The following is a 27,138-nucleotide window of genomic DNA, read 5'->3' as shown; positions in this document are numbered from 1 at the left end:
GTAGCTAGGTAAGGACTACTAGCCAGTCAGAAGCTGAGTATGACAGCGTGCCCAGCTAACAGCTAGAGGAGCATTATAACGCGTGTTACAAAGTGACGCAAGTTCGTCTCTGAAGTGAAGGCTGGACTATAATAGAGCTGTTTAGAGCAGTTTGTGAACAGTGTTTTCTGTTGGAGATGGTAAGTCCCTTTGGGGGGGGGGACTTTGGGCAATTTCACTTTGGAAACCTATAACGTGCACAACAAGATATATAACACAATGAAGGAAAAAGAAAAAGCATAATATGAGCACTTTATAGTTTACCAGCGGTGGTGGACTTGTTGGACCATCCAAACACAGCGTCCCCCTTTCATTCCTTCAACCAGCTTCTTGAAAAGGTCGGCGTAGCGATGTTTGCACATTTCACAAAACCTGTGGATTTCCAAGTCTTTGATAATGTTTAAAAGTAGCTGTGTTACTCCTCATTGGGTCTGCAGCCTTTCAAACTGTTGGCTGGATGGTTTGTGTAGAGCAAGCACAGCAATGCACAGAGCTGACCATGAGTAGTTACCAGGCAGGAGAACGCAAACTGCGGTAAAAACCCAGATTGAGACGCATATTCCAAATGGGTTGTACGTGTCCAAAGAATGCCTCTAAAACCTGAATATCCCACATGAATTATCAGAAAATGCTATATTCGGAAAAAGTTCTTTTCTGAATATCCAACCTGGAATACACTGTTAACATGATGTGTATCAAATTCAGAATATTGTCATATTTGGAATAGTGGAATATTGGTGTGCATGTAAACGTATACTCACTGACCTTTGGAGAACAAAAACAGTAAAACCGTTAACAAATCAACAGCAAAAACACCTTAAACTCTGAAAGTTGCCTTACGAGGTTTCCCTTTTTGAATTCCCCTCCAGAACAGGTGAAAAAATAAGAGTTGACTTGCAAAACATATTATGCAAAATCATCGTTTTTCCCCGATGTCACTGTTTTTGTGATCGTCAGGAGCCAAAATAGAAATGGCTATCAAAATTCGATTAATTGCACAGCCCTACTCCAAAGCACCTTTAGCTAAAGAAAAAAAAAAATGCTGTTTCAAATGTGGAGAGCTGCAGGCAGAGCAGAGGGAAGCTAAGGCTATTGGCTAACATGTTGACGTGGCAGAAGCACGGCACGATAACGGCAACGTCTCCATCTCTTCTACCATAATACAATCAGACACTTACAATAATAAGGGGCAAAAACAGCACTTTTAATGGATGGGAGTGGGGCACCAAATTATTGTTTGAGGGTTTGAAAAAAATAAACAATTTACATTTACAAGAATCCAATATTTTACCGCCATGGGTGCCAGAGCTTTCAGCCTTGTTATTATTAATTAGTAGTAATACTTAAGAATTCACTCTGCCACATTTTAACATCAAAACAAGATGTATTAATATATGAATATGCTAACAGTTTTGATTTTAATAGCTTAATATTGTATGCCACTGTAGGCCTTCCTAAATGTTATTGTACGGCCGGTTTAAAGGACAATTCCTGCACAAAATGAACCTAGGGGTTAATAACATGTGTGTACCGAGGGGACCGTTATCTGAGATATATTTTCATGCTAATCATATGTGTCGCTAGCTTGAAACAAGCTAGCACAAACTGCCGATTAGCTTATAACGCTAGTCTTTGGGGCACTGGTAGAGCAAAAAGAAATTGCTATTTTATTAGTTTACTAAAAAGAGAGTTTATAAAGACAGTACCGTTATGTAGCGTATACAGGCAGGCGCCATCTTGGGAAAAGATGTTCTACTGGTCATGACTGTTTTCCCAAGATGGCGCCTGCCTGTATACGCTACATAACGGTACTGTCTTTATAAACCATCTTTTTAATAAACTGTCTGTACACTTACAAAGTTCTCAATGCTTTAGTTTACATGTAGGGACCCTCAGTATGCTGCCGTGGAAGTGTGGTGCTATTTTGAGCCTTGTTAGTGGTATAAAATAGTGATTTCTTTTCACTTCACCAGTGCCCCGACGACTAGCATTGTAAGCTAATCAGCGGTTTGCGCTAGCTAGACACACATTCGATTAGCATGAAAACATATCCCAGAGAACGGTTGACTCGGTGCACGTGTAATAGGTTCATTTTGTGCCGAAATTGTCCTTTAATATGCAACTACATTTTGTTCGATCCATGTAGTCCATGCTCTGTCTCTTTCTCAGCTAAGGGGTCCTTGGCCTAAAAAATGTTTAAGACCCCTGAACTAAAGGATTACATTGCAGTCCGTTTTGCGACTGCCGGATTACAGCACTCTCACTAAATATTGTCCCATTAGCCACTTAGACACAAAACATGGGAAAATAGGGTCCTGGTTGAAAAATACTAAAATTCCTCTTTAATGTAAGTCAAGGAAAACTTTAGGAGCCGCACAAGTGATATTCACATACGTCAAGAAGGTTTCGGGAGACTTTTATGATACAGAAGCATTTAATAAAATCTCAAATGTGGAGTTATTAGGATTACACAGCACAGTGTAGTGCCATCCCAACCTCAAGTTCCCATGTTTCTGAAGGTGTATTTAAACTCAAGCTGGAGGTGTTAAGTTTAGCTGAACGTTCAATGCAAACAAAGATATTGTGGCCTCCCAAATATCTCAGCGTAGACAAAATGTGTCTACTGTGTTATGGGTTTACTTCCTCCAAGACGTTCCCCTCCACGTCGTCGGAGCTGTCGTGGCAGGTAATCAACCCAGTCAGACAAATAAAAAGGTCTCTAACACCTGTTCTTCAGAGGTTTAGGTTCCGGCTGCTTTCTCCCTTCCGCCGTCATATTACAACCGACTGTAGGTGCTCTGTTTTAATATATGGCGGCCGTTTTTAATGTGTACAAGATCATTCACGCAGTAGTAGCTTGAGAAGGTGAAAACATAACACTATTACAGTGTTTTGCATGTTTATTAGCAAAGAAATGCAACATTTACATTGTATTTGAAAAGGCAACAGAAGAATGATTGTGTAGTTAAACCCATAATATTCATCTTTCTAATACACAGCATGCGTCTCCCTAACACAGGGCTTTACACACAGGGACACAAATGCACAGCGCTTCATTGGCTAATTCAATAATAAAGGCAGACGGCCGGTCGAGTCTACAGACAGGCAGAATAGAGAGTAACTCATCTCTAACAGTCTGCCGTCTCCTGAGTGTTAAAACATGTAAATTTATGGAAGAGCCCATAGGAAACACATATTTACAATACGTTTAGGTAATCACAAGATGTGCGAGGAGGCATTCGAGGCCCTGGAGACGAAAGCAGTCAATACAAAAATAGTTTTTATGTGTCATTAATTCCCTCTGCATTCCCAGATCCATCCCCTTTTTACCGCAGTAATACAGTAATCACTCACAATCCCACAGAAAATTATCTGCACTCATCTGTGGAATAAAAAAGACAGAGGGGCAAAAACAGGGCGAGACGTCCCATTTTAGCTCTCTGCTGCCTCTTTAATGTTCATCTGGGAGCCGCATGGCTGCCGTCCATCCCTGCGTGGGGATGGGAGTCGGCTCCTGCACTTGGAGCAGCTTAATGACGGTGGGATGCGGATGGTGGACTCGTTAGATACACACACACACACACACACACACACACACACACACACACACACACACACACACACACACACACACACACACACACACACACACACACACACACACACACACACCTTTTTCACGCTACATTGCCTGGTCAGGACAACATAAAGGGTCATCGGCGGTGTGATGGAAAAAGAGGCACCTCTCCACTCTCATTAGGCAGTGATAGTGGGAAACATTTCACCGCTAGCTGATGTCAATGCAAAACAGACTCAATCCAGATATAATAATGAAAGTTGCACAGATTCAGATGTGAAAATGCCAAATGGTCAAATAAGTTATTACCTGCCTGTTCATTATGCCCTGCTTCCACATAGCCACATACCGCGTTATTAGGCAAAGCCATCAGACCTGATGAATAACCATAGAACAAGCCAAACCCATTTTCATTGGAGAGTTAAAGAGAGCAGTTAATTCTGAGGGAAATGTGTGCTTCAGTAATGTGATCTCTAAAGTCATATACATACTGGAGCTCCTGTCAACTGAAAACCTTTGCAGACATGTCCTTAGTGTCCTCTAGTGGGCACAGAATATACAGGATCCCTTTGATCTTTAGCTACTGTTGCCACCTACAGGGCCAACATAAAACAACATTCAAAAAGACACATTGCAAAGCTGGTTTAGTCCAAAAGAAATGTTGAACCAAGAATCCCCTAAATGAAATAGGGCACTCCTGTAGGTTGTCATAAAGCCCTGCAGTTCAATGCTGTCCATAGGTCTGCGTGACGATTTCCAGATCGATTTCTTTCATTTTTTTTTGCTGGTGAAAGTTACAAGAGCGCATATGTCATGTGATATGACATTTAGGGAACACATTAATAATTGTTAAGTTATCATCATTGGCTTTCTTCTATCCTGTTATTCAAGAGATTATGGAGACAATAATAATAAAAAAATAAAAAAACTAAGCTGATCGTCACTACCGCTTTGCACACACTTTGACAGTCCATTAGATAGATGGGGGATTTTTATGAATTATTTCTAGGAAGGGAAGGACTTAGCCAGACATTTCTTTGTTCTCAGCTGAAATGGATGGAATTTTGCTGCAGTGTCAACAGATCAAAAGGTAAGGAGAGAAAGCAGCGCAACCGTAACTACAGCAAAACCCAGTAAAGACTCTCACACTGAGCAGAAATGGAAACACAACATATGTCCTTTGTTTTTATTAGAGATTATTCTGTTGCTCTACAGCAGGGGTACATATCATGTATACTATGTATGGGGTATGGGGCTTGCGGTTAACCGCCAAACTGTGATCATACCGTGGTGATATGTCCCCAATATTGTCACGGTCCAGGTCCTTTAACTGGATTCTTTGTGTTTTCTGTCCCATTTCACCAACGACAGTCCAGTGATTCAGCACTCCACCACCACGATTAAAAGTTCTCCTTCAGCTGTGGTCCAACAGCTACGCTTTATACATAACATGAGTCGGGAGGATCGTCTCATTAGTCCATAAAAGCTGCAACACAGTCATCCAAATGTCCACGAGCTTCAGCATCAGTCCACAGTCTATGTCAGCCGCCTTAGCTTGCACATGTAGATGGGGCCAAAGTTGGCGGCTAAGTGTGGGATGACCATCTCACCCAGGGGGAGGTCTGGCGCAAAGTGAAAGGTGTTCCTAAACATGTGTGTGAGGGGTCGCAGATCAACAACCTAAATGCAATAGTGGTAAGGAAATAGGAGGGGGAAAAAGCAACAAAAAAAAAGGTCAATTTATTTGTTGTAATTTGGTTCCCGTGTTCATAATCAGGAAGTCCTGACAATCCAGAGGCTAGCGGCCTAAAAACCCTAATGATAGCTTATCTTCCGCTAGTTGTGTCATTTGCCCTTTCCCAATTCACAGTTTGTGCATCTCAGAGTCCTCTCCTCAATTCCTTTCCTTATGTCAGGCGATACGAGCCGAGGAGTCGAGGCAGCGGGCATTACGCCGTTGCCTTGACGAACGCCGTGCTTGAGCTATGTTACTTGTTAATGGCTGCATGTTCATCGTTCAACTGGTCATGACTGTTTTCCTAAGATGGCGCCTGCCTGAATATGCGAACGGTCTTTATAAAAAACTGTTTGTACACTTACACATACTTATTTGCATCGCAGTAGTCAATTTAAAGTGACTTCAATTAAATAGAACATGCGACTGAGCAGCATCAGCTGTTCCATCTTAGCCATCCGCTGTATTTTATCATCTCTGTCACATGTGACTTCTATATTTAGTTTTAATTCAATGTGTATCCTCGATTAAAACTCCTCCATGGAACCTCCTCAATCTTTGATGTGTATTTTGGGAATTGGGACATCCTTCAACATGCCACAAGCTAGAGGATCGAGGAGGTACACATTTGGGAATTGGGAAAGGCCCGTTGAGTCTCTAGTATACAGTTTTTTGTTGACAGTGACTCTCTGTGTCTGTCTGTATCTGTGTGTGTCTGTGTCTGTCTCTGTCTGTCTCTCTCTGTGTGTCTGTGTGTGTGTCTCTGTCTATCTCTCTGTGTGTTTGTGTGTCTGTCTCTGTTTGTGTGTGTCTGTCTGTCTGTGTGTGTGTGTGTGTCTCTGTCTGTCAGTCTGTGTGTGTCTCTGTCCATCTGTCTGTGAACCATGGAGTGGAGGGAGGGGGAAAAAGCACTGATTGAATGGTACACTGCGATTTGTGTGTGTGTGTGTGTGTCTCTGTCTGTGTGTGTGTGTGTGTGTGTGTGTGTGTGTGTCTCTCTGTCTGTGAATGTGTGTCTGTCTGTTTTTGACTGACCTGAAGCTGGATGCCGTGGTTCTCTCGAGCCAAGTAGACGGCCTGTTCCACCACAGCCAGGTTCTGGATTTGAGAGAGTGTGCAGGTGGAGTAAAGGATCTCCCCACCTGGACAAGCGGCTTCGATTCCCGCCCTGCAGGATGGAGAGAGGCTTCGTTTACTTCATATAAAATAATCACTTGCCGCCGGGTTTCACGTGATGATTGCCAGACCTACACCACACATACATTCTGGTAAAAGGAGTAAACAAATTTCTTTAAACCAATCACAATTGTCTTGGACGACGCTGCACTCTAGAGGCAGCAACTGTGGCTCTGCAGAATAGTCTCGGGAAGGAACTTGTTTTGGTGGAACATTTGCACCCTGCCACATAAAATATTAAATTAATTTAACTGTTCAAACAACACAGTAACGTAAGCTATTTAAATGAACTGGAAACATGGTTACATTACATCGTCATTTACCTGATGCTTTTATCCAAAGCAACTTACAATTGCTATAGATAGGTTGCATGCCTCTGGAGCAACTATGGGTTAAGTGTCTTGCTCAGTGACACCAAAGGCATCCGAGATATCCACTGTGCCATCTCCACCCCTTAGGTGATGTAGTTCGACCACAGCAATCCCACAAATCAGTTCCAAAGCTTCACAGTTGGAAAAGAATGGCGTAAACTTTTTGTTTGTAAATCGTTCCAATTACTCCCCGGAAAACCAAGCAGGCGTGTAGCTTGCTAGCTCAAAGTTTTTTGTTGTTTCCCAAAGAGAAGGGGGTTAGACAACGGCAACACACCATCACTAATAATCCTGGAAGTGAACGGTCGTTGATCCAGACTACTGGCAGCCTTACTGCATGCTGACGTGAAGAACGTAACCATGTCAGTGTTTCCTCCATGTTGATTTGTAGTGGCGGCCCGCCATGGCAAAATATCTGCTGCCACGGTATCAGAAATAGGGCAGACGCACAATGTTGCGGTTTCCATCCAGTTTAACTCCACATACTGTTGTGTTGATTTACTTTATTGTCAAAACGTTCACTTTCTTCCGTTCTAATTGGACAACGTTCAACTTGTCAGTTCATCATCCTCAGGTCCTCAAAAACTACAGTTCAATCCCAACCGAGAAAACGTTGTTTGGACAGACCTGCCCCGACTGCTAAAAAAAAAAAAAAAAACCTAAAAGGAAATGTAGAATGTAATGACCCCGTTATCTTTATATTTTGACCAAAACTTACAGCAGCAGCTCCAGCTGCAGCTCTGGCAGCTTCCGCCTCTCACCGGTCCTGCTCTTACTGAAGATGTTGTTGTCGTCCTCCATGAGCGAATGTCTGTCTGTGTTGCAGGGGACGTCAACAAGGACCTGAAAAAAGAAAAAAGGGAGGTTGACAAAGTGGTGGTATTTGGATAAACATGCAAAAAGAATTAAGGCGCTGGAAACATGATTACATGACTTACTCTGTCGAAGGTGTCCCTTTCGATTTCCCCCCACTTGGTGCCATCAAAAGAGGTGACGCGCAGCTTCTCGTCCGTCAAAAGCGGCTTAGGAACGTAGCTGTGGAGGACTTTTCTCAGTCGCAACGTCCGAGACACCGAGGCGTCATTTAAGCACAAAAAACCTTTAACGCAGACGTTTGGGGGGGGGTTAACTGCAACTGAACAGACAGACGGGAACGACAGCACTAAGTGAGGAAAACAGAGAGCAGTCCTCTTACCTATAGCCTGGCTCTGAAGTAAAGCCAGGGTCTTTCCTCCAGGAGCAGCACACAGGTCGAGCACATTGTGTCCTTCTTGGACATCAAGCGCCAGACACGGCAACACAGACGCTGCGTCCATCAGATAGTAACCCAATAAGCCACACATGTCCGGTCTTTGGAGGACAAGGCAGAATTAGTCGGCACTTTGAGTAAAAACTCCACAACATTCTGTTAATAATGGCCACATTCTTGGGTCACGTGGGAGAGAAACCGGTCCTCGAGTCTAAATGTTCAACCACTTTGACTCAAAATACTGTCTGACAAGTAACACAGAGGCTCACCTAGCAGGCTTGAATCTTGTGATATCCCCTCTTGGAAACACCAGACACTTGATGTTAGGACTGAGCTGTAGAGGAGGTCGCTGCTGACTATCGCTGTCACATTTCTTCATGGAAACAGATTCCTCCTCAGTGGCAACCTCAGGTTCCTGCTCCAAGCATGGCGGAGCTGCAGAAACGATGACGAATGCAGATGTGATCATATGGAGGAGAGAGATTGTGCTTTTTAATGACATGAAGAAAAAAAAATGGGAGGCTTTCAGAGAAGCAGGGCTGGGCGTTGAGAACCGGTTCCTACTTGGAATGTTTTTTTTATTTAAAATCGTTTTGGTTTTTAATCGGATCATCAGTTCCAAATTGAACGTGCGGAAGTTTTAGTTTCCATAGCGGCCACCATACTTCCAGGCGCTTCTTGTGTTTCAGGCGTGGAGCGCAGTAAGCAACACTCTAAAGTGTGGCTTTATTTTATTTTGGAAAAGCCTGATCAAATTGCAATATATTATATACATATATATATATATATATATATATATATATATATATAATAAAAACATTTGTTACATTTTAAAGTAGGGCTGCACGATATGTGGACAATATGCAACCTGAAATATTGCGATAACATATTACATATTAAAGGATACTCAATTCTGCAGCTACTACAACTAATTCCTTATTGTATTTGTAACAAATGAAAAGAAATCTTTTCCAACATTCTTTTATTGAACTAAATATAAAAGGCACCACTAAAAAAAAAAACATTTTAAAGTGCAGTTTTTACTGATATTTTCTTTCAACTACCACAAAATATGTCAGTGTCTTTTGCTATGAGACGCAGCCTTCTGTGATATGTTAATTGCGTCAGTTGATATTGAAATGGCAATAAAAAATGTATAATGTATATTGTGTAGCCCTATTTTTAAAGTGTTTTTTTTCTACGGACATGTTCTTTCAACTAACCCCAAAAATGCTGGAGTGTCTTTCGCGATGCGTTTGAGCCAGTTGATATCGTGAGGACGATTAAAAAACAGTATATTGTGCAGCCCTATTTTACAGCACTTTCACAATAAGAGGAGAATAAGCATGAGTGTGTCAAGTGCCATTGCGGGCCAAAACAAAGGGATCCCAGGCCAATCTTGGCCCGAGGGCCCCAATCTGAGCAGCCTTGGTTTAAGGTCTGTGTGCCATGCTTGAAATTAAATCAGTAAGTGGAGTATGCCTTTGGAAATGCACACCTACTTTCTGTAGCTGTGTCACTGACGAAGTCCCTGCATCCCTGGGCTTCGAGGTCTGCCAGAACAGCATCATGGGAGAAATGATTGAGCAGGGCGCCGTATTTCCTCTCGGACAGCAAAGCGGCCCGGACCGATGGCCACAGCTGCCCCAGCTGGACGCTGTAGGTGGCATCAAAGTGCTGCAGGGCCAGACTGGTGGGAGGGTGCTTGGTACGTGTGACAGCCTGTCAGAAAGCAGGGAGGTCAAAACACACACATTTCAAATTCTAACTTCCTTTGATGTTCTATTTTGTTGCTATGTGACATTTTAAAAGTCATGGGTAACTGGAAGACCCTCTTAGTGTACAACTGTATATTTATTACATTTATTTCTTGTAAGAACATGTAATTAAAGGATATACGTTGTGTTACACTGCATGAGAGAACAACATAATCATCATTAGTTAATGTGTGTCTTACTAGACAATTCCATTGATTACTGTACATTTAGCTACAGAAGACACAACTAAAGACATTGACATTATTTGAACTTTTTAAATTAAGGGGTTAACATATCTCTCATTGGTTAAATTCAATAAGGTATCCATAGTTACTGTCAAAAAAGCTTTCATGTAGGTTGCTCTATGTGGCTAGATATGTGGATAGCTGCAAACTTAAATATATTTTACATCTCTGAGGGAGGACATTGTTTTACAAATAACGACCATTATCTATGTATGCAATGACAACATACCCATTTTTCCTTCACTCGGTTTCTTCTTGGCGTTAAACACCTTAAATCTTTAACTTTTCTTAGTAGAAGTCTAGAATCCAAGAGCAGCGCCATCATGCCGTGCGACAGGTTTTTCGGTCCGTCTTCTCCGACAGTAAAGACAAAGGTTCCGCACGCATTTTTTGTATGGGCGGAACTCGCACACCAAATCTATGCCAATGATTGGACCAGCCCCACTTCAGTAATCATTTTTATCCAATAGGAAACGTTATCCGGTGATCCTTCTAGTCGTTTCCTGCGCGTGAATGACCTCACGTCCTCGAAAAGCAGTGCTTCAAAGGAACTTGGGTTTCTGTCCTCTGTGCGGGTATTAGGGCAATTTCAGAGCCGTAATCATGGTTTTCGAGAGGAAGATGATCACGTACGACGACCCCGAAGAGGAGGTACTGTAAAATACCAATAGTTGTCTTTTTAGTCGCTTTTTGAACGTGTGTTTGGCCAAGTTAACATCACACAACTCAGCATAGCACCCCGACTCTGCTGGTCAGCGTAGCGGTGTAACGTTAATGTGACTTGAGTGCCACTGGTATTGGTTTGAGCAGAAGTTAAATAAAAAAAACATGCCGTTATTTAAAAAAAAATATATATATCATATATTATTATATACATATATACAAAGTAATTCTATTTTGTTATTGTCAACGACCAGGAGGAAAATGCTGAGGAGGAAGAGGAGGAGGAAGAAGAGCAAGATATGGTGGTATGTATGTTCTTCATAAGTCTGATCAATAGTTTGTATGAAGACACACTCAACGCTTTCTCGGAAATCTACAACAATGTTAAAGTATTACACAACAGTATACATAAAGTAGGCTAAAGGACAGGCATAAAAATCCTAATAAGGGTGAGGCTATTGCGCCCCTGGTGCAATCATAGACTAAAGTCTATGGGTACAACTAGCAGTGTATGCTATACTCTGGTGCACACAGCAATGTGTTCAAATTAATACCCTGTCTGGTACAAATATCAATCTGTGCTACTTGCACCCGTATTTGTATTCACCTATATTCTTTACTTAAATAATTATTTTACATAAATTGGTGTTTTGTTTGTCACCTTGGATACAAGCGTCTGTCCGCCTTTTTTCTAGGCGTTTGTTGTTACAGAGTATGATTATCAATGTATGCTATTTGTACCGGTGTATAAATTAGAAGTGGATGATATTCGTACCGAATTCATATAGGCTGCCCTATATTTACAGTTATCCATCCTACTCATGTGTTACACCGCTTGCGTGGTTCTTGACCCTAGGGGCGGGCCCTGACGTCAGTAATACCATGCAGATTATCCAAAATAAAAGAAACAAGAACCCTACACTTCTGGGCCATAGCTCACTGTTCCAACCACTCTTCTAGCATTTCTTGTGGAATTTAGCAAATACAATCGTTGGTGTCTTTAAGCCTCGGTTACTAGGTAACCAAACTGTATACAATGTAAATGTGCTGTATTTATATAGCGCTTTTCCAGTCTTAACAACTGCTCAAAGCGCTTTTACATCTACAGGAAACATTCACCATTCACACACATTCATACACTGTGGCCGAGGCTGCCGTACAAGGTGCCACCTGCTCATCAGATAAACATTCATACACATTCACACTCCGATGCGGGGGCAACTCGGGGTTCAGTGTCTTGCCCAAGGACACTTCGACAATGACTGCAGGGGCAGGGATCGAACCACCAACCTTCCGATTGGCAGGCACTGAGCTACCACTGAGCCACAGCCGCCCCACAATAAATAGGTTCCAACCACTGACTGTAAAATAAGTTGACAGAGCACGTGTGACGTCACCCATCGGTTTGTGGAGATCTGCTGGGAGTCGTCGAGCCATCCTGGTTGCAGATGTGACGATTTTAGATGAGGGAGGAGCCCTTACACTCGTCATTACACTTGCACTGGCAATCACATAGCTACGAGCTAAAACACCTCCTTTATCGCCGATTTTAAAATCAACAAGCCCATAATTAAAAAAATGATCATTCTGTGTTGCAGAAGATTTAAAACTAGCGATTGAGACCATAAACTCATGAAAATATTTACTGAGGTAATAAATCAAGTAAGAAGTGGTTCACTTTCTTGCGGACTTATACAGAAACCAACCTCATTTTGCAACTGTATGTGTCGCCCCCTGCTGGAATTCAGATAGAATGCAGGGTTAAGGCACATCCACATTTGCTGCACTTCGTCAAACCTGATGCTTTGTCTGTTAATATACAGTCTATGGTACTGACTACTAATTGTCCAGTCGTGGTCAAAAGTTTTGAGAATTACACAAATAGTAATTTTTACAAAGTCTGCTGCCTCAGTTTTCATGATGGCAATTTGCATGTACTCCAGAATGTTATGTAGAGTGATCAGATGAATTGCAATTAATTGTAAAGTCACTCCTTTCAATAAAAATGAACTTAATCTTAAACATTTCCACTGCATTTTAGCCCTGCCACTACAGGACCAGCTGACACCATGTCAGTGACTATTTTGTTAACACAGGTGAGAGTGTTGATGTAGACAAAGCTTGAGACCACTCTGTCATGCTGGTTGAGTTAGAATATCAGACTGGAAGCTTTAAAAGGAGGGTGGTGCTTGAAATCATTGTTCTTTCTCTGTTAACTATGGTTACCTGCAAAGAAACACGTGCTGTCATCAATGCTTTGCACAAAAAGGTTCTTCACAGGCAAAGATATTGCTGCTAGTAAGATTGCACCTAAATCAACCATTTATCGGATTGTCAAGAACTTTAAGGTGAGAGGTTCAGTTGTTGTGAAGAAGGCTTCAGGGTGTCCAAGAAAGTCCAGCAAAAGTTGGGACCGTCTCCTAAAGTTGATTCCGCTGCGGGATCGGGGCACCACGAGTGCAGAGCTTGCTCAGGAATGGCTTTTTTACTGGAGTTTTTACTCAAAGTGCCGACTAATTCTGCCTTGTCCTCCAAAGACCGGACATGTGGCTTATTGGGTTACTATCTGATGGACGCAGCGTCTGTGTTGCTGTGTCTGGCGCTTGATGTCCAAGAAGGACACAATGTGCTCGACTTGTGTGCTGCTCCTGGAGGCAAAGACTTTTGGAGGATGGCCTGGTGTCAAGAAGGGCAGCGAAGAAGCCACTTCTCTCCAGGAGAAAACATCAGGGACAGATTATTATTCTGGAAAAGGTACAGGGTTTGGACTGGGGCAAACTTTATGCTTTCACTGAAGACCCAAAGCGTCACTGTAGTATCGATTTTCCGCTGGAAATATAACGGTTATAAACTTTGAACAGAACTTTCTTAATGCCAGTTTCTACGGTCAAGGAAGATGAATGTCAGCCATGATTTCGGTGCACGTGAGCAACGTCTTTTTGTTATGTCACAGGATGTGAATAGCTCAGCTGTGTGGCCTAAACTATTTGTACCGGGGGTGGAAATAGACACTGAAATAAAAAAATAAAAGGCCAAAGTTATGAGGTCACATTGAGGTAAAGTGAAAATTCTGTTTGGATGAAATACAGTACAAAATCTGCAATTTTTAATGAATACTTCTCTACAAATAAGATCCAAGCATTGTAGTTTTTACACTATATTCATTTTAAAAGCTTCAGTTTCTAGTTACTTTGCAGATCAATATAATCAAATTGTGATGCATAGGCTTAGTTGCACTTTGATCGTCATGGGAAATTCACAAGCTACCCAGCATTATGTAAAGTAATGCATCATTACTACCATGTTTCAACATCAGTTTGAGCAGTTTATTTAAATTTACTGATGGCTAAATGTTTTGTATATATCTGAAGAATCAGGCTTCGATATCAAAAGGCGGGGGCAAGGAATTGTTGGTGTTGCAATTTATTGTAAAGCAAGTGTTCATGATTCCTGATTTTCCATAATGAAGCTCATTTGCTTTTTGTCCCTCTTAGGACCCTCTAGAAATAATACGAGCCAAGTGTGAGCAGACTGAACACTGTGTGCACACCAAGGAGCTTCTGGAGAAATGTGAAGAGAGAGTGGGCTCCCGGTCCAGCACTACTGAAGAATGCACAGAAGAACTCTTTGACTTCCTGCATGCACGAGACCATTGTGTGAGTGAAGTGGAGAAAAGGATATGGCATATGTAAAACCAGACTGTATGACTTTATTTTTGAAAGTTAAAGTTTGTGCCTTTGTCTTCCAGTGAAGATGCTAATTGTGTTTCTTTGTCTTCATTAGGTGGCGCACAAGCTGTTCCACCAAGTGAAATAACCGGCCTGCTCAGCTCCCTCTACTTGCAGCTGTAGACTATTTACTGCTAAAATTGTAAAATCAGGACTATTGTTCTTCTGTGTATTAATGTAAATTAAGTGTATTGGGTTCCTTGACTGAATACATGCCACTTTTCCTGTATACTGTGCGTACTTGTGTTGACTGGGTCAGGAGAGGTATGTAGAATATGAGTCACCGCTTGAACAGGTAATACGTGAATCATAGTTGTTAAAGGATGTGCAACGAAGGAGCTCAAACTATCAATTCTCACCGGTCAGTTCATAAAACTGCAAATGCAGTTCACTTCAGGTTTGGTCATGACTCATTACTAACTGGAAAAAGGTTATTGGCTCATTCGGTGTTAAAATTGTAAAGGGATTGTCTGACTGTATACTCGGTACAAGCATTATTAAGCTCTGAAGGCTGTCTTGTAGGTTTGATGTTAATGGAAAGGTATTTGCAGAATTTGACCCATTTTATACAAAAACGAATACACTTATTACCCCATGACTATAAGTCCAAATGGCAGGGCACTAAGAAGGCTCTATGACAAACAATGCTCCATGCAGAGATATAGATTGACAAGAACTTTATTGGAATACATACCAACAATCATGATAATAAATTAAAAACAAGCGCTAAAAAAAAAAAAAAGAAACTGACCAGAAGGTGGCAGTAAGTGCTGCCAGTTCAAAGAAACCATGAGGTAGACTGATGGCAGATGTTGGTTGCAGTCATTTAAGAAAAGCAAATTGTCCCATGAGGAATAAAACAGGATGCTAACTCATGCACACAGTGCACAATGTCAGAGGGAGTAGATGAATTCACCTGCAAGAGTTTTCTTTGTTGCTGAGGAAGTCATCCATGGAGGCCTGCAGAGGGCAGTGAGACGGGACAGTATTTTACAAGTGTGAAAATGTATTTTAAAGAGATCTTTTGTGGCACTCCAGTGTAATGTGACTGCAACTAAACATAAGTGTTACTCCTCAATTGTGTTTCCAATTGTCATTACTGTAATACAGGAATTGTATTTTATTTAATAAAAAGCCGAGTTATCAGTCAACACAGTCTCCAAGCAATGACATCAGGAAGAGGTCTACACGCACCTGCATGAGCAGCCTCTCTTTCCTCAGTTTCTTGTAGAATACAAGAACATCTGGATCTGCCCTGACCACGCGGGGGTCAAAGTCCATGACCCTCAGACCCTGCAGGCTCCGAGCCCGAGACAACGCCACGTAGGCCTGGCCGCTCTCGAACACGCGCGCCAGAGAGATCTCCACACAGTCGAGTGTCATTCCCTAAAACAAAAAACATTGGTTACAGGTCAGAAAAACGTTCACAAACCACAATGTACTGGCATTTGTAGTTCAAAAATAATCACTGATTGAGTCGACAGATATTCCAGTATTTGAAAAAAAAAAGAAAGTGTCCAAAAAGATTTAAAGCATCATGGGCAACATCTCCACCCCAACGGTGATTTTCTATTTGAAGGGACACGCAGGTGGGAGATTTCCTTCATTTCCCCATGATTTAGCCCCTCTGCTGTAGATCAAACATTGGTGACACGTTGGTCATGACCAATGAACTCAATTACCCAGAGGGGCCCGTTTTTCCATCTAACCAATTTCAGAGTCTGAGGCGAGGATATGAGTTTGCTGCGGCGGCTGGTGGGGATTGATGATCACGCTGTTAGAGCTCGTTTGTGGGTAGCAGTAATACTGGGTCGGTGTGCAGTGTCTGACCACGCTGTGGCACTTTCCCTCATGAGTAGTGGGCTAACCTAACCAGAGCTCATCTCTGCCTGCGGTGTCATTTGGTAAAAGAGTAGGAACTTCTGATAATGTTATTATTTCGTTGCCATCATTAGGAAGGTCACATACTGATGACGTGGTTTGGGGGGCTGGGGGGAGTGAGCGATCCAAGATAAAAAAAAACCCACAAAAAACAAAAGTCATCTCTAATTTCATGCTCAGATGCTCATAACGTAATTGTGCCATTGTTTTTTCCATCACTAAACGGCACAGTGAATGACTGTGCCTCCTTCCGTCTCAGTGATAAGTAGTGGTATAAATAGTGTGTATACTGAACTGATGGAAGTTTTTTGTTGTTTTTTTTTAAACAATTTAAACCTCAAGAAAATGACTACCTGAACGTCAACAACAACCCTATTTTGGTGCTTTTTCATGGCTTCATACAGAAGCTTTGGCTCGGTTTCTCTGCTGTCCAACGTTTTTAGCTTCTTCTTCCAGCAGTTCCTCACCCACGGCATCCAATTGGGAACAAACATGATTACTACGGTTGTTAGTCTATGGACTATTTAGTCCTTCCGCCATGTCTGGTATCGCCTTCACGCCCTGATTCTCTTTAGATGCTTTTCCAGTGTACACCTGCATACTCTTTGGCATAGCTGGACTTTGCATGCTGCCCTTATTTAGATACCGTGTTGGTCTGTCTGTTTGGTGTGTATTGCCTGAAGGGACAGTCCCAACGCAACCAGACATTTGTCCACACACACCCTGGGGCCTGGACTGTAAAGAGAGGGTAATCACTGCACCCACTTATCCCATAAATCTGGTATTACTAAACTAATATAAACGGGTATGATACGGGAGAATATGGGGAAGGTCTTCAGAAACATGGTGGCTGAATATAATTCCCTTCCAGAGGCCGCATACAAAAGAAACCCTGCAAAGATTAAAATCGATAAGTTGTTAACTATTAAATCAATCGCTAACTATTTTGATAATCGATTCATCGGTTTGTCACTTGATGTGACCATCTTTCTAGTTTCTTCACTCCTCTGTGAGCGTAAACTAGAGCCCGACCGATTTTTAAGGCCGATACGAATATTTGGTTATTTAAAAATCCAATATGCCGATATTTAAAACAAAACAAAATCCAGAAACGTGTTACAAAAACAGATTTCCCTAACAGTTTTGTAGTCATTTGTGTTCCCCCTAAAATTTAATTTGTTTTATTGTCACAGATCAGAGGAACATCAAAATGTATTAAAGTTCAGATAAATAAAATGTATGAAAATACAAACTTTAGATAAGTTTAAATAATTAAGATGAAACTTAAAGTCCTTTGAACAAAGAAAACAAATGTTGCCAACAGGGACGTTGTAGAGCGTCCTCTGGTGGACAAACTATGCAAAGCCAACACACAACATGGTTGACAGTACTTTTTTTTTTTTTAATATCTAGCGTAAACTGAATATCTAAGAGCTCATCACAATAATCATTAGTTTCAGCCCTATGCCAAAGGCCGTTTAACCTTTTGACTTCGACGCGCCTGTTAAAGTGCCGGGTCCCATCAGAGTCTCTCCGCTGTCCCCATGCACTCCCATGCGGGCAGAGGGCCCAGAACAACATTCCGTTTTTGGAAGACCGTGTCCAGAACAGAATCTGCTGCTGGTTGGTTGCTGACACAACCACTAAGCTTTATGCATATTATTGCGTAATGATGTCATAAATATGCAAATGAGCATATGATGTATAAAAATAAAAATAGCGAAACTCTTGGTTTAATTCTAACCCTATTTGTGCCAATCTATGCGGTAGATGTTGGGATATTTCACTGGACACGTGAAAACTCTGGGCAGCAGGGGGCGCTAGAGAAATATATAAAAACTAATTTAAAATGTATCCTCTTTGCATCATGAATGTCTATAGTGTGTAGTGATATTTCGAGCTAATTTCATGACAAAGGCTGCAAGATGAAGAGCTACCTAGCACCGCAAGTTTTTAATGTTCTCCACTACTCTGCTGGAAATAAAGCCACTGATAATTGGCATTAGGAAATAAAAGTCCACGGAAATAAATAAATAAATGTTGATTTATGAAATAAAAGCACCATGAAATAAGTAAAACCATTTAAAAAATGAGGCCATATACACACATACATATATATATATATATATATACACATATATATATATATATATATATATATGGCCTCATTTTTTTATTTCATGATGTATTTCAAAGTCATGTTTATGTATTTATTAATCTATGTAGTCATTTAATTGAAGTTAAATTATTGAATGAAACGGCATTTCATATTTTATACAGTATCTTACGTAAGATGTTATAAAAGAGCTTTTTACTTTGTATCTGAACAAAGTATATATTTCTGAGATGCATTCAACATCCATCCCCCATTCCAGATAGACCGGATGGTCGACCTTACGCGGGGTTATTGTTTACGAGCCATGACCTGGACGAGGATTGCGCGTCAAGGCCGGTTCCCACGCCGCAATCAAACCTTATATTATTTCTAGCACTCTGGCAGCAACAAAAAAATGCAATACAAAAGAAAACCTTTTTTAGACCAATTGAGTTTGAATTGCCATTGATCAAGTGAGTCACGCACTCAAAAGCAACGCACAAAACACTGGTGTCCCATGGCAACGGCGAACAGCATCTTCCTCAAAGAGAAAGTAACGCCATGGTCGTGATTTGGCGAGCAGTCGCCTCAGTACTTCTGTGCACGTTGCGGCTGCGACTGAGCGCGTACCGACCTGGCTTTTGTGGATGGAGATGGCCCAGGCCAGTTTGAGTGGCAGCTGCTGTCGACTCAGGTGGACCCCCCCGCCGGACTTAAACACCCAGCGCTCGGGCTTCAGCACCTCTGTGACACCAGACAGGAAACGCACATGTGGGAGTCCTGAGGAAACGGGCAAAGAGTCAGCACATGGATGGATGGATGGGAATCTAAATTATGATACACAGTAGATTTTCTTTTCTCAAACATGAAAAAAAAAAAAAAACAGAAGATAAAAACAAAATCAATCCAATCCCATCAAAGAACAAAAAGATGAGCTAGAGAAGGAGCAGGTAGAAGGATTATGCTTATGTAGTCCTGCCCCTACTTTACAATCTCATTTTATCTCAGAACAAACAAGATATGTGGAAACAAAAGAGAAGTCTTTTAATCGAAAAAACAAAAACCCACAATATGTGGTATTGTCAATTCACTTCTGCTGATACAACACAAAGGACCCAAGGCTTTCTGGTTGGGATATTTTAGGCGGGGTTATACGGAGGTACTCCTCTACAGGAGAATGGTTTGGAGAAGCAGGGAGGCGTACCGCCACCGCGGCTAAGCTAACGTACTGCTGTGGACCGCAGCAGCACCAAGCTTTTTCCAGCCACCTATTTCAGGCCTACATAGTCAATATGGGTTTTTGTATACACAATATTTAGACTATTTTCACAGCTCTACGTTGCCAACAAACAACCCCCTAGGCTCTATTCAACGCCACCAGACTCGAAAGAAAATATATACGCCGACTTTCTTAAGCCAAGTGGCCTGGTTTACCAAGACAATTTACCAACGAAACGTACCGCAAGAGACCGCTCGTGTTTGTGAGTGCAATTATAAGTCCAATAAGTACTTTATCAGGCCAAGATAGGAAATTAACACTGTAAAGATCAACAAGCCACTGACACATTTGTTCAAATTGGATTAATTCAATAAATTATTTTTCATCTTAAATCCACCAGCCATTTTTATATTATACCAACAATTGCAGCCTCCTGAGCCTTTCTGGCTTTCTGGGCAGAGCACCATTTTACTGAGGCCAATACACAGACTATGGAAAAGTACATCATTCGACCGCACTTCAAAGAATCCAGACTAACCCTTTAAAGTTCTTCTTCATTAAATATCCTCCAGTGATTATTCCTTAACGTCTACAATTGCCACTAAGGGTATAATTACAACTAAATATAGAAGATATAGAAAACAAATTCTGGCTTTTTGAGAAAATATTTCAGCAAAACATGTCAAGAGGAATAATATCACGTGCCATTTTTGCCAGAGTCAAAAGCCACGACCACCCCCCGCGCTCCGTTCACCAGACCTCGGGAGACGTCCTGGTTCTTCGTCAGCATGACCTTAAAGAGAACAAGCAGCATCACGTTACAGAGCGTCGCCTCGACGTATTCGCCACGCATCAAGAGTACAATGTTGCACGCCAAATGGCAGAGGTATGGATCATAAGGAACGAACACACACACACACACACACACACACACCTGAGCCCCCACTTTGAGTTGGATCAGTTTGCTGACGGGGCTGTGAGCGTCGATGGTCTTCACCAGGGCCGGGTCGCTGTCCAGGGCCTCAAACACACGCACTGACCCTAAGGGACCAGGAGACCTTCATTACATAAGAAATATAGGAGTTTTACATAGAAAACATGATGGGACGTGGGCAAACAGTCCTGTAAAAAACCTAAAGAAAAAGTATGTAGGGCTTTGCAATAACTCTACTCAGTCAATATTTATGTATACACATTTATATTCATTTTAAGGGTAATTAAAAAAAAAAATCAAGTATTTAATTGAAAGTTGTTTTCACTGTTTTAACGTTTTTTTTTGAAGTTCAATAAATGCAACATCTTTCTAAGAGTGTTAGATAATCATAATTTCATTGACCATGATTGCAATTATGATTTTTGTCTATTATTGAGCAACCCTAAAAGTATGAAACCATAAACAAGAAAATAATAACTATTTAAAAGCAGTAGGTTGAGAAACTCCATCGTTTCCTGGTGCAGCTGTACGCTTTCAAAACAATAATAAAAGTGTAACGGAACAGGATACAACAGAAAAGTGGCGCATGGCTGAGAATGGAAATATCTGGAGGAAACCGGTTTCAACAAGTTCCCCCAACATGACTCAAGCCACCTGCTCCATCATTGTCACCTCCACCCAAGCCAACCGAAGTAACACCCGTTTCGAGCTGGAAATACAAAAATCTGATGAACACTTCAGACCAGGCAGCTGCTGGAGTTTCTTGTCGTTGGTGAGCTCCACGTCGTCCTTGTGCGTGCACAGCCTGGTCGCTAGGATGCCGTCCCTCTCGATGTGATGGTAGGCGCTGCCAATCAGCTTCTCAGTGACTTCCTCCGTCACCCTGGATGGGGTTTATTAAGACACAAAGCCAATTTTTAGCAGCATGGCACAAATGTTGTGTAGAATACAAAATGACCTGCCACAGCTCTAACTGTATGCATGCAATGCACTTAAATAGACAGCACATTGAATGTGTGTGCCCCGAGTCCACATTAACTGTATATACAAATACACACAGAAAATGACTTTACCTGCCCACCCGCACTGACTGCAGGAGGGAGATGAAGGACTGGTCTGTTTGCCTCCGCACCTCCATTAGCTCCATGTTCACCTGGATGACCTTACGCCAACTCCTGGCCTGCAGGAGGGGAAAAGGATTTGTTTTGAAACTTTTTTTTTTTTTTTCCTCACATAGCCATGCATGCTCTTCAGGAAGTCAGCAGTTATTGTGTAGGACGAGTGTTTTGTCTGGTTGGTCTAGGTCGGTTCGAACCAAACAGCCGAACTCTGGCATGTCTGAAGTCGCTGCACTACAGAGCAGCCTTCCCCGAACCCGTGCGGCAGGAGGAGTTGCTAACTCCACCGGTACAGCGGACAAATTCACATAACGCTTAAGACTTAAGCTTGCCAAACCAGCAGGCGGCAGTGTAAAGAGAAGCTCAAGACCACGTTAGCCAATCAGAATCCCGAAAATATCACTTCCTCCCTCGTCTCTTCCTCAGCTACCTAAACCTCAGGAGATTTCAAAATTGTCAACTCTGGCCGTAGTTTTTAGAAAGACTCGTTTTCAGAGTGTAAACAAAGGGAAATGTCTGTTTGTCAAAATAACCACGTGTAAACAGGGGCTCAGAGTAAAAAGCGTCTCATCCCTCTAAAAACACATTTCCTCATTTCCTCTCTCCTTGCGCCTTTCCCATGTTTCCTCAGTGGGACGGACTAAAGGCTGGTTAATGCTTCTGCCTTAAATCAACGCCGTGGAGACACTGGTACTCTGCCTTACGTGCACATTTCAAAAGAATTTAACACGTTGCGGCGACAAATGTTGCATTTCTCCCAACTCATTTCCTGTTTCTCCTTCTCCATAAACATGTAATCAAGGAGAGGGTTAACTTTTCCTGCTACAGACTTCCCACCGTGGTCAGAAAGCACCGGGGAGACCCTTACAGTACTTTTTCCTCTCTAGGAGTCGCTACTCGCTCCTAAGCTAATCACCGTCACTCTCCCACTACCACACACACACACAAGTATGACCTTCAGGCCACGGGGAAAGCTCTGCGTGGAGACTCTGCACAACGGTAAATCAGACCTAAGACGTGAGGAAGGAAAGCGAGTGGAGGAGCTGGGAGATGCAGTTTAAGGGAAGTGGGAGGCCACTATATTGTACTAATGTTCTGGTATTTCAGTGTAAATGCTCTAAACCCCCCTATCAGCATGCTGGGCAGTGTTTCTAAATCAATGACACAAACTAATAATGATGTTGTGAGACCCCCGGGGGTCGGACCTGGAAGCAGAAGCTGGCCCTCTCCTTTCCCTTAGACACGGGGGGCAGCTGGAGGAAGTCGCCACACACGATCAGCTGGATGCCGCCGAACGGCTCCGTAGACCTCCGCACCGACCTGCATGAGGACAAGGGTCACTGAACATCAACAGTGATTCCATCTTCTACGTGAATATACATATAGTTTTTTAATCTCATAACAAACCCACAGTGGAATGTGTCACACAGTGTAGCTGACATCAGAGCGCTGCTGAGGTTTAATAAAACCCAGGGAACGATCTAATCTAACTGGAACCACAAAAACTCAAAGCCAATTTAAAAATCCTTAAGGCTGGAAGTCTGCTGCTCGAACACTGTCAGGAAAACTCTGAGGAACACCATAATGTGAGCGGGCATTGAGGAGAGGGGAGATATAGGTCGCTGAAAAGAGTGTGTAACATCTAAAAGTGTCCCCAAGGTGCGCTTGGAAAAATAGGAATTTAGCAATTTTGCAACACAGCAAACATTAACAGTACGACTTGGGTTATTACAGACATTTCATCATTTTAAGTCTGCTGTTTAACTTTGGTACGCAGCTCACACCCACAAATCTTATATCATCCTTTCAAAACAAAAGTTGCCGTTTACTTAACTAAAAATGCTGCCCGTCTGAAAAAGGGTCAATGAATGAAGTCATATATGTTGATGGTGACCAAGTCATTCATTTATACCATATGTGTAAAGTTGTCAAGGACGATTAAGTCAGTCAAATGTGTCCCTGAGCACTGTGGGGGGGGGGTAACTGGAGCCATTATGGCACAGCATCCTTAACATGATATCAAATACTTGCAAGCAAGCTTTAGTTAACCACCGTGTTGTCTTCGGGTCAAATCTTTGATGGTTTTATATCACAAATATGGGTTTCTCTCAAAAAGCCGAAATATGGATGTATGTTGTATGGAACCAATACAACCTTCTTTGAAGGTAAAAATAATAATTACATTCATTGAATTTTGGGTGTTTTATTCAATTTTTTTTTCAACATTTGAACATGTTTAAATGGTTTTAAAAATAGTTTTTAATCCTGACTAAATGTTGACATAAACCGGTCTGTGATCCCTTAACATCCTTTGATCTTAACCCTTAGTCAAAATAATTCATAATTTCGGCCTTTATAACTAAAGCAATTGGTATTATAAATATATAAATTAGGTTTATTGACTGAGGTTAAAACAAAATGTTGAAAGAAAGAGAAAAAACGTTTTAAAAAGTGTCAAAAGCATTAAAAATTAAAACCGCACCAAAAATTCACTTTTGACCTGGATGGACAACAAGTTCATGGTCAAAGGGAAGACAACCCAACGGTTAAGAATATTACCATAATTCATGTTTTGGGCAGCCTATGAGTTAGGTCCACATTCGACACTACTGTAAATCCCAGATATGTAAATGTAATTTGACAGTTGCAGCAGCCACTTAGGAAGCAAATGAGCACCTGCCTGGAATGACGCACAGCAGGCGAACACACATGAAAGCTCCAGAAAACAATCTGTACTCCGCTTACTAAACACTTCTAGAACAATTTGCTGTGGCACCATAAGGAGATTTTTCTTCTTCTTTTCTTTTTTTTAATAGACATGTCTCACCTTGCCACCGCCTCGAGCTTGTCAAAGAACTGGGCCTCCACCATGGAGATCTCGTCGATGATGAGGTGCCGACAGCTGGTCCAGTGCTGCAGCACGCCGGGCCGCTGGGCCAGCTCGATGCACTGGTCCAGCGGGGCCGAGCCGGAGCCGATGCCTGGACAGAGACAGGTGGTCAGACGGGGACACAAATGAATAACACCAGTGCAGATGCTCAATTCACACACACTCTGCTGTATATTGAGATTTAATTAGAAGCATCCGTTAACGTGGAGAGACACCTTTTTTCTGAGGATCTGTACGAAACAAAAGAGGTTTAGTCTGGATAGGATGTCTCTGCAGCACCACCCCACTTTTTTTTTTTTTTAGAATGGTTTGACACATTAAGCCTTCAACAAATAATGCGCCCCCCTGCAATTTGGACATTGCACTAGTTCATATTGCGATTTCGATAAAATTGGGATTATTTATGCAGCCCTCCGAGTCAATGGCGGCAGCTCTACTAGCACAAAAGAAGAAATAGATGCAAAGACCTCTTGTCTTTGTATTTTTATTTTTTTTAAAAAAGGGACAGAAGACACTGATAAGTAGAGCTGACTGTTAAGTTGATAGATACATTTTTTTATCAGTAATGTTTTTAGAAGGAAAGATTTATTTATTTATGTCTTTATTGGCTCCATTTTTTGAGGATTTGCTGCTTTTCATTGTTTCATAAGTGTGTGATATCAGTGAAAACTGATGTTTGGGGTTTTAGGATAAAAGCTACCAATCGGGAAATAAAGATTGTCATTAGGGCATTTTTTTCACTATTGAATGATGAACATTCTCAATCAAGATAATCAGCAATTAAAATCAATAATACATTTTTTGTTAGAGTCTATACCAGGGGTCAACGTTTTAAGCCAAGGACCCTTTAACTGAAAGAGTGACGGAGCAGGGACTCCCTACTGCATATTATGTATAAAAAAAAAGTTGCATATTAAAAACTGGGCCCACAATAAGTTGCAGGGTGGCCTAAAGCCTTTATACATGCATGTTTTTGCATAAAATACTAAGCTATTAAAATAATTGTTGGCATGATTTTATAAACCATGTTTTAATGTTAACCATACATGTGGCACAGTGAGTCCTTAGGATTCACTAGATCTGTGGACGGCTACCTTACCTATGGGCCAGTAAGCAGTGGGCTTTTATAGTTGATAATAATATGTTGGATTCATGTTAAGAAATTTCAGTTGCATTCTTTTTTATTATCATCATCATCATCATCTTGGCAGCCTCCCTGCATTGACTCCGAGGACCCCCTGGGGTCCCCGGACCCCCCTGTTGGAGATCCCTGGTGTATACTAATAATAATTAATAGTACAGCATACATTCAGGATAGGCAGTTTGTTGATACCAGCAAAATGAACAATTATTTGGATAACATACCATAAACATGAACGTGTCTCGCACCACTAAAGACGTTATGTCCAGAGACAGATTTGTGTCAGTCTTAAAATCAAGTTCATCTCCCCAGAGACACGACGACTCACCAGCAAAGTTGTGTAATGTTGTTCCTCCAATGTGGCACGCGGCCACTCCTGTGCTGGCTGTGGCAAACGTGCTCTTTGGAGGAAGAGATCCCACGATTCTCTTCAGAAGGAAGGACTTTCCTGTACCTGAAAAAACACAAGAAAAAAAAGAGCTCAAAACACTATTCTTTAAAAATCGCCAAAAGAGAAACCCCATAAATGTGTCACGAAAGCAGATTTCTCTTGCGGAAATGTCAAAGCCAAAATACCTAAAATTATAATTCAGTAAGACCGTTGTACAGAAAAAGCATAATTATGACAAACCGTGACATTGGAATTTCAAGTTATTGTCACACACACACACACCTGCACTTCCAGTGAAGAAGATGTTCTTGCCACTTAACACTGCACCAAGGACAGCAGCCTGTTCCTTATTCAGCTTACGGGTTGGCAGAGACAGGATGGGCTTCTTGCTCGGGTTGGCCTTCACCTGAAACAGTCAGCACACAGCCAGCGACATATTTAACAGAAAACATAAGAGAGAGAGTACGTAAAATCTATCCAGGAGGGGGAAATCTTTGGTGCAGTGATCTGCTTTGACAGTGGTGGAAGTATTCAGATGCTTTACTTACGTAAAAGTACTAATACCACACTGTTAAAATAGCCTTTTACAAGTAAAAGTACTGCATTGAGTAAAAGTTTCTAAGTATCATCAGGAAAATGGACTACAATGAACTGAGGGTTTAATGGTCTTAATCATTTCACGGGTGGTGATGGTGCAGTGGATCTGACGCATGCATCAACCAACGTTGCTCCAGAGGCGTGCAACCTCAGACAGACAGCAATCGTAAGTCGCTTTGCAAAAGCATCAGCTAAATGACATGTCATAATTTCAGCTGGATTTGCAGGCCGTTATATTGTTGGGTGGTTTCATTTATGGTATTGTATAAACTACATGCATTTTTGTGTGCAACAATCTATTTTGTACAGTAACTAAAGCGGTCATCTTGATG

General features: G+C 41.7%; 3 protein-coding genes across 5 annotated transcripts in view; 1 reads left to right on the top strand and 2 right to left on the bottom strand.

Moving 5' to 3' along the window:
• Nucleotides 1-3,671: 3,671 nt before the first annotated feature.
• Nucleotides 3,672-10,521, bottom strand: nsun4 (NOP2/Sun RNA methyltransferase 4). Its single transcript, XM_032531315.1, has 8 exons — nt 10,379-10,521; nt 9,650-9,869; nt 8,417-8,582; nt 8,094-8,248; nt 7,837-7,997; nt 7,617-7,741; nt 6,387-6,519; nt 3,672-5,296 (listed from the first exon to the last, which is right to left on the bottom strand). The coding sequence occupies exons 1-8, from the start codon at nt 10,472-10,474 to the stop codon at nt 5,153-5,155; spliced, it is 1,200 nt and encodes a 399-aa protein (XP_032387206.1). The 5' UTR covers nt 10,475-10,521; the 3' UTR covers nt 3,672-5,152.
• Nucleotides 10,522-10,605: 84 nt separating this feature from the next.
• On the top strand, nt 10,606-14,769 carry LOC116698979 (cytochrome b-c1 complex subunit 6, mitochondrial). The gene is made up of 4 exons (XM_032531317.1): nt 10,606-10,800; nt 11,067-11,117; nt 14,307-14,468; nt 14,596-14,769. The coding sequence occupies exons 1-4, from the start codon at nt 10,753-10,755 to the stop codon at nt 14,626-14,628; spliced, it is 294 nt and encodes a 97-aa protein (XP_032387208.1). The 5' UTR covers nt 10,606-10,752; the 3' UTR covers nt 14,629-14,769.
• pif1 (PIF1 5'-to-3' DNA helicase homolog (S. cerevisiae)) overlaps nt 14,646-27,138 on the bottom strand; it is a 13,654-nt gene continuing 1,161 nt past the window's right edge. For all 3 annotated transcript variants that reach the window (XM_032531313.1, XM_032531312.1, XM_032531314.1), the window contains exons 3-13: nt 26,492-26,615; nt 26,147-26,272; nt 24,615-24,768; nt 22,993-23,107; nt 21,743-21,849; nt 21,413-21,552; nt 20,670-20,776; nt 20,441-20,528; nt 19,151-19,296; nt 15,735-15,926; nt 14,646-15,500 (exon numbers count right to left, since the gene is read on the bottom strand). In XM_032531313.1, the coding sequence (XP_032387204.1) occupies nt 15,453-15,500; nt 15,735-15,926; nt 19,151-19,296; nt 20,441-20,528; nt 20,670-20,776; nt 21,413-21,552; nt 21,743-21,849; nt 22,993-23,107; nt 24,615-24,768; nt 26,147-26,272; nt 26,492-26,615 (1,347 nt within the window). In that variant the 3' untranslated portion in view covers nt 14,646-15,452. The remainder of the gene's footprint in view (nt 15,501-15,734; nt 15,927-19,150; nt 19,297-20,440; nt 20,529-20,669; nt 20,777-21,412; nt 21,553-21,742; nt 21,850-22,992; nt 23,108-24,614; nt 24,769-26,146; nt 26,273-26,491; nt 26,616-27,138) is intronic.

The sequence above is a fragment of the Etheostoma spectabile genome, chromosome 12 (genome assembly GCF_008692095.1).
Source record: "Etheostoma spectabile isolate EspeVRDwgs_2016 chromosome 12, UIUC_Espe_1.0, whole genome shotgun sequence".
Lineage (NCBI taxonomy): Eukaryota > Metazoa > Chordata > Actinopteri > Perciformes > Percidae > Etheostoma > Etheostoma spectabile.
The sequence above is the reverse complement of the archived record's forward strand: the minus strand, read 5'-3'. Positions and strand labels throughout refer to the sequence as shown.